This window comes from Nicotiana attenuata, unplaced genomic scaffold (assembly GCF_001879085.1).
Source record: "Nicotiana attenuata strain UT unplaced genomic scaffold, NIATTr2, whole genome shotgun sequence".
Lineage (NCBI taxonomy): Eukaryota > Viridiplantae > Streptophyta > Magnoliopsida > Solanales > Solanaceae > Nicotiana > Nicotiana attenuata.
In genome coordinates, this window is record NW_017670701.1 from 228,092 (window position 1) to 235,990 (window position 7,899).

General features: G+C 32.7%; 1 protein-coding gene across 1 annotated transcript; it reads left to right on the top strand.

The window, feature by feature from the left end:
• Positions 1-5,706: 5,706 nt before the first annotated feature.
• LOC109242454 (E3 ubiquitin-protein ligase TRAF7) lies at positions 5,707-7,440 on the top strand. The gene has a single exon (XM_019409307.1). It carries the CDS (start codon positions 5,841-5,843, stop codon positions 7,158-7,160), a length of 1,320 nt encoding a protein of 439 aa, XP_019264852.1. The 5' UTR covers positions 5,707-5,840; the 3' UTR covers positions 7,161-7,440.
• The last annotated feature ends 459 nt before the right edge of the window (positions 7,441-7,899 follow it).

Sequence of the window (7,899 nt, forward strand, 5' to 3'; positions counted from 1 at the left end):
GGGGTGATAATGTGACATCCCCTTGTTTGTGGTTTAATGTAGTTTGAATGTTTAGGTTGGGAAACTTGATGTCATGTTGTCACTTGTTTATGTAGGTTTTTGGGGTGATAATGTGACATCCCCTTGTGATGAATGAAATTAGTGTTTATGAATTGTTTAAGTGTTCATTTATGAGTTATAGATGCTGTCCAGATTTTGTCAACAAGTTATTTTGTGAAACTGTCCAGAATTTGAACCAAAATGGTGTTGTAAAAGTGTCCAGATTTTGACATAACTGGTGTAGTGAAAATGTCCAGATTTTAGACTAAAATGTTGTCAAACTGTCCAGATTTTGGCGCAAAAAAGGCCTTTGTGAAAGTGTCCAGATTTTGACAGAACTGGTGTAGTGAAAATGTCCAGATTTTGGACCAAAATGTTGTGAAACTGTCCAGATTTTAGGTTGGGAATGGAGTTGTGAAATTTTTCATACTTTTTGACATAAATGCTGTGTTCATCAACCCATAACATCAACTAATAATACAGAAAATTTCATCACAAATGAACTGACAACTTCTAAGATTACATTAACTAATATAAGCTCTAATATAAACGGTTACAAGCTCATAACTTGGAATTATATTAACTAATTGACAACTAATATATTCGAATTACATTAACTAAGATTACAAGGTCTAATATAAAAGGTTAAAAACAACATACATAACACCTTCTCATCCAATTCCAAACGACAATAAAATTGACAACAAAACATATTCATTAGCATCATCAACAAGATTCATCAACTTTCACTTCATCATTGACGCCGCAACAAATCCAACAAAAAATGCCCATGAGATCATAAGCATCATCCTCGTCTTCAAAACCTTCTCTTCCAATTTCGTTATTTTGCAGCTTCAGCTTTGTGTAGAGCCTTCAGGGCAATTAATTCTTCTTTAAATTTTTCCCTATCATTTTTAATAGCTTCCCAAGATGATCTTACATCTTTACTTGTAACCAAATCACCGGAGAACGAGATTTCATCTTCCCATTCAAAATAACCACAAGAACGATTCTGCCGAACACAAAACAATCAGAGAAGAAACTAAGATCGTTATTATTAGACTATAATTTAGAGCAAACAGTTACTAATTTAGATCTTTTGTTACACAATCACTAACCTTAGGCTTCGGACGTTTAAAAAATCGCCTTCCAAGGTTTAATGGAGTCGTTGAAGTGAAGTGGTTTGCAAAGATGCCACAACGACACCTAATTTGGGAAGAACAGCTTCCTTGAGACATTGAAGATGAAGGAAAAGGATTGGGGTCGTTTGAGCCCTAATTGTTGGTAAGAGACAGATAGTAAATGGGTGTTGTGGGGTTTTAAATTGGTGGGCCCGCTGATGTGGAAGCTGACATGGCAGCTGACTTGGATAAAATTCATGTGGTCAGCTGCCACAGTGTATAGACGTTAGAGTTAGGGGTATTTATTCAAAGTTCATTAACGATAGGGACAAGAATGGCCCAAAAGTATAACGGGTGGCACAAGCAACCAATAAACAATAGTAGTGGAACAATTTTAACCTTTTTCCCGTTTTTTTTTAACCAATGCTAAAGTGATCAGAAACCTCCGAACTAAATTGGTCTTTGAACAACAACAAAAGGACTTTCCAAAAACATTGACTTACTTCATTATTTAAAGACTGGATTTAGAGGAAAAATTAGGGGAAGTTTACATAACTACAACTTTTTAGATAGTATATTTCATCATTTGCAACTAGCTATTGATTTGCATATTATACAACATCATTATCTTTATTTTATATAATTAATATATATTTAAATTAAAAGAATTTCTCTCTACGGACATTATTCAACCTATACTAAATGAAGATTCCAAAATTGTAGCAGAATTTAATAGAATTCTTAACATTCCCTAAATTTAAACTTAAGCAAATCGACTACAATTCAAAAACAATCAAATTTTCCTAAAATATCTCTACATCCCTAAAATTAAGCCAAACCAAATCTACCCCAATTCAAATGCAACCATTCAAAAATAGATGAGAGATGTACTATATAATATAGGAGTCAATTATAATAAAAGTATGAAATCTGTTATAGCATATTATCTTATACTATTATATTATGTTTGTATAATCTATACAATATACTATATAATGTATATATGAAATCTGTTATAGTATATTCATTGTATACTAATATATAAGTATTTAAATATATTAATTAATTATATTATTCGAGGTATATTTATTTCTTGTATAGATTAATTTAATGTATAGAAGAAATACAGTATATTCTATACTATACTCTATATATATATATATATATTATATATATATATATATATATATATATAATAGAAAAGGAATAATATAACACACGCGCGCGCGCGCACACATATATGCGCATATATGTGTATATATGTTATACTATATCCACCGTATACTAAATATGTAATAATTAATATACCATTGATTACTAATATAATATATGGGTATTGATTTTGAGTATATTAATATTATAATATTTTATATTTATTAAAAATATATGTAATACAGTTCTTAACAAATAATAACGGTATTTAAAATATAATATTAGAAAGTTAATGGTCTACACGGATTAGGTGAGAGAGAAGTGTGAGATTATTTTGAATTTAAGGGATTATGTGTTAGTTGGCATAATCCCTATTTTCAAGTCCCATAATGAGATATTTTAGGCATATTTAAAGTTGTATCTAGTTTAATTAAAAAGTGAAAAAGTTGTACTGAATTGTATATAAAGTAATTTTTTAAAAGTGATTGTATTTTTTATAAATAACACTTTCGATTGCTGTATTCCAGGTAAATTTCTCAAAAATTAGCAAACCCAATTGGAAGAAAGCGTAAATGTGTTATCAGTAATATTCTCTTGAAAACCTCCACGCCTTTAATGCCTCCTGTGGATTATGCTACAAATTGTATCCCCAATAGATAAAAGAGTAATTTATGTAAAATACCCTTGAGTTTAAAATAATTATCTTTTCTTATTCATTTGAAAATTATTTACAATATATATTTACCTAATTAAAACTAATTATCTAACCTACCTACCCACCAATCCTAACTTCTTTTTTTTAACCATTTGGCTTAGCCTAGCTTGATTTGACTAGGGTTGATTTGGTTTCGCTTGAATTAAATTGACTTGGCTTGACTTGATATGGCTTGGCTTGATTTAGCTTAATTTGATTTTATTTGGCTGGGTTAAAATAAAAATAGGCAGGAGCGGGTAAATATTTTCCACCGCATAGGTATTTGCTAAACTTCCCCTAGATAAAATGTTGTAGTAGTCACTTGAGGATTTTTCCAGAATGTATTTTCTTTCCTTCCCACGAATTTTATCCATCAAAGTTTTCTTTCCCGTTAAAGTAGTAAGAAAGAAATCAAAAGAAATGGGGATATCAATTGTTACAAGAGAATAAGTGTCGTTCTAATAAATCAGGATGCTTCAAACTCCATCTGGGGCCACCATTTGATGTATTTTCATATACACCCACTTTTAGGGCCACTATTAAATTTATACATGCATTGCTTTGAATCCACAGTTTGAAATAATAAAGGAAAAATGCTTTGAATCTTCATATACCGTTTCTAAGCTGTTGACGATCAATTCCAAGCAGCTTCGACCTATTGTCCTCCGTCAGACAGTTGCGCGCGCGCCCACGTGCACTAATTAACAAAGTGAATAAATTACGTAAAAGAGAGAGAATACACAACTATATTCTTTCTTTTTTCTTTAGGTGTCTTCTACTAGCGTTCGATATATATCTATCAATACAGCTTGTCCGTACGCGTATCCATCTAACAAACAACGATCTAGGTTTCTCCCTCGTATTTTCTTAACCTCGAATAATTTACAATTCCATATATATGACGTATCGTTTAACAAAAAAGAAATTTAAGTTGGGGTGAGGGGGGTATTGAGGAAGGACCAACGAAAGGGGATAAAGTAGATCACTAGCTAAACTATGATACTCCCTCTATTTCAATTTAGATGATATATTTGGCTTATCAAGAGTCAAATTGCATGAAGTTTGACCAATATTTTAAAATATATTTTGTTATCATATTGACATGAGAAAAATTGTAACTTATGTACTTTTCGTTTAATTTTAAAATACTAAGTTGAACTAATTTAATTTATGTTCAAAGTTTGGTCAAATTGACTTTCGATAAGTGAAATGTGCCATCTAAATTAAAACAGAAAGAATATATTTTACTAGTTGTCCACTTTTCACTTTACATTTCCTTTAAAATAAAGTATGCATTTTATAATTTTACCCATAATATGCATTTTATAATTTTACCCATAATAATGATAGCATTTCCAAAAGTCTTGGGAAATGATTTGGAGAATAAATAGTTAATGTTAAGAGGAAAACATGGAAAAAGAATTATTTTTTTCTTGATTTAGTATAATGGACAAGTAAAAGTGAAAATGTATTTTTAGTATAGTGGACGAGTAAAAATGAACGGCGGGGTATCTAGTATCAGCACAAACAAAATGGAGGATTTAAATAACTGCGAGCTTTGTGCTAAAATTCTCCACTTGCATTCATGAAATGTAACGTTTTACCCTTGTTTGATGCTCTCCTTGCCTTTTCCTTTCATTCCCTTTCCATGTTGAGCCTGTTAACAAAACCCCACATAAAAAATTAATAAGAAATATAATTAAGTTATATATCTCACCCCAAGCGTCTTTGGATTGAGTTAGGCAACAAACTAGTATCATACTGATGGTTCGATGAGAGGAGAGTATGAAGACGAATCTCCCGATACTTAGTGGTCCGAGATATTTTAAAAAAACGGAAAATGGTTAAAAATACTCCTAAACTATTAGAAAGGGTTTAAAATGCCCTTCATCCACCTATTGGGCTAAAAATACCTTTCCATCCACCTTTTTGGTTCACTTATGCCCTTTGACTGTTAGGTTAATGCTGAATTAAAAATAATTATTATTTAAATTCCACGTGGCAACTTCTTATTGGTCGAAATTAAAACATCTAACCTATTAGAAAGACCCGCCTATATCTACCCGTTTTTTCAACTAACCCGACCCGAATAAAAAGTTCAACTAAAAAAAAGATGCCCCACGAAAGGGTATTTTGACTCAAACGGATCAATATCACACGACTTTAAGAATATTTTTAGAATGGTTTGCCTATGAAAATGAAAAATAACGACAACTCAATTTAAAAAGTTGGTAATGATCTCATATGTGTACATACAATTTTAACAAATTTATAATTACTTGTGTTATTTTTTACTAATCTCATATAAAAAGAGTTATATAACTAAAATAATATTCATGCTAAACTACACACCAAAACTTGCATAAAAACTGTTGTGTGATACACAAAATTTTAATTTGTGGTCATATTAATCGCGTCTGGTCCCACTCTCTTGAAATGAAAAGCACAAAATAGTGCCGTATATGCGCAACTTGAAGAAGTTTTATGTTAAATGTCTATGATTATGTTTTCAATTCATGAACTAAAATTATACTCCATTAGACTAATTATTAATAAAAAGTTAAATAATCAAGAATAACATGAGTACTCCCCAACTTGTTGAATTTTAAATAATAAAAATATTTGAACAAGAAAGTGGGACAAATAGATGGCAACTGGCAAGTTAGAATATAGAGAGAAATAGGAAAAAGACAACCAACCACAACTCCCATAAGTCCAAGTCAAGACTCTATATATTTCCTCCTCTTTCTAAAACACACACACACACACAGAGTTAATACACACACATTCTTTGCTAATTCTATACCGATTCTCTTCACTGTATAACCGGCACAATGAAATTCCGATCTTGGCTTGCAACTTGCTCCTCCTCCGTCACCACTGCCAACGACCACCCTATTCCGCCACCAAAACTCCCATTCTCCGACGATGCAAGCAGCTTATTTTCCGACATAACCAACAGTTCACCTATATCAGTAATTTCTCAAGAAACAAACAATTCCCTTAGTAGTTTACAAAGCAACCTCTCCCTTTTGACCTTACCTTCTGTCCCTTCTCTCCAAAATCTCTCTCCCGGTACCTTAAACCTCGTAATCTCAGCTCGCTGCCTGAATTCTCTTAATCCCCGAAACGCCCATGTCACGTTCCTCGCTGTCCACAACAATCTCCTTTACGCTGCTTCCTCCAATGAAATCAACGTCTTTGAACTCACGAATTTCACGCTCATCGATACTTTCAATGGCAAAGACCCTTCTAGCGGCTCCATAAAATCAGTGGCTTTTCTTAATGGTAAAATTTTCACCGCCCATCAGGACTGTAAAATCCGGGTGTGGAAACTGACACCAGTTAAGCAGCATAAACTAATTGCGATACTCCCAACACTTGAAGACCGGTTACGCAGATTCGTTTTCCCTAGCAGCTATACAAATGTAAGAAGACATAAGAAGAAGCTATGGATCGAACATCAGGATGCTGTTTCTGGATTAGCAGTAAATGAAAATTTAATGTGCTCTATTTCGTGGGATAAGTCTTTGAAAATTTGGAGCGGTTCAGATTTACGGTGCACTGAATCAATTAGAGCACATGATGATGCCATAAACGCTGTTGTGGTAGGTAAAGATGGGACGATTTTTACAGGTTCTGCTGATAAACGGATTCGAGTTTGGGGGAAAACATATGGGGAGAAAAAATCAAAATCAAAATCAAAACATGGGCTGATTGCTACATTAGAGAAACATAAATCGGCGGTGAATGCATTAGCATTAAGCTCTGATTGTTCTGTTCTATTTTCGGGCGCGTGTGATCGGTCGATATTGGTATGGGAAAGGGAAGACAGTGCTAATTACATGGTGGTTACTGGTGCATTGAGAGGTCATACGAAAGCGATATTATGTTTGATCAACGTATCTGATTTGTTGTTCAGTGGATCGGCGGATCGGACGGTGAGGATTTGGACACGTGGGATTGAAGGACAGTTCTGTTGTTTAACGGTTCTGGATGGTCATCGGACACCGGTGAGGTCATTGGTGGCGGCGGCGGAAACCAGTGAATCTGACGGTGGTTCTGTGAAGTTGTTTAGTGGAAGTTTTGACGGAGAAATTAAAGTGTGGCAAATTGGTGTTTCTAGTTCAAGTGGCAGTCCTTTGAAATCATGATATTTGTATTTTTTTGATAATGTAAAAAAGAAAAAGAAGTTTTACATACTAACAAGTTATAGATCTGTTGTTCCTTGAAAATTTAGAACTTTGGTATGTTATTTTGTGCATCTTTTTCCGAGTCATTTGGGAATGGCTAACTAGGAAACTCATTACTTCGGAATGGTCAAGAAACTTATTTTTGGGCAAATGTTCAAGGCTTTTACATCTTGAGTGTTTTTGTGTAGTATTTCATTTTCCATTTTATTATACAATATTTGACAAATTTATCATCTATCAATTTTGATACCAATGTTCAATAATCTCTTTTCTTATACAGTAGCTGAATTACCCAATTATGCAAATTAATATAACAATCTTTATTTATTTGTTAACTTATATGTATTGATAGTGTAAGAAATTTTTATACGGTTTATATATGTTAATTTGTTTATCAGATTATTAATCTTACTTTTTGTTTACACGTAAAACGATACAGGTGAATTTATACGTGATTTCTAGACAAGTTAATTAATTCAATCCCGAAGTAGTAAAAGAAGTGAAAAGAACAACGCAATACTTAGCCTTGAGATAAAGATGAAATAGCAGAAATAATAATTCCGGGAGCAAGGCTTCCGGGCACAACAGCAACAAAATCACAAAGTAAGAAGGTAAAATTGTATAAAGCTTGAATAGATTATAGCATATGTTTGTAATCACAAAGTAAGAAGGTAAAATTGTATAAAGCTTGAATAGATTA

What these genes read in the sequence shown, in the direction of transcription:
- LOC109242454 (XM_019409307.1), top strand. Translation starts at nt 5,841, where the DNA reads ATGAAATTCCGATCTTGGCTTGCAACTTGCTCCTCCTCCGTCACCACT.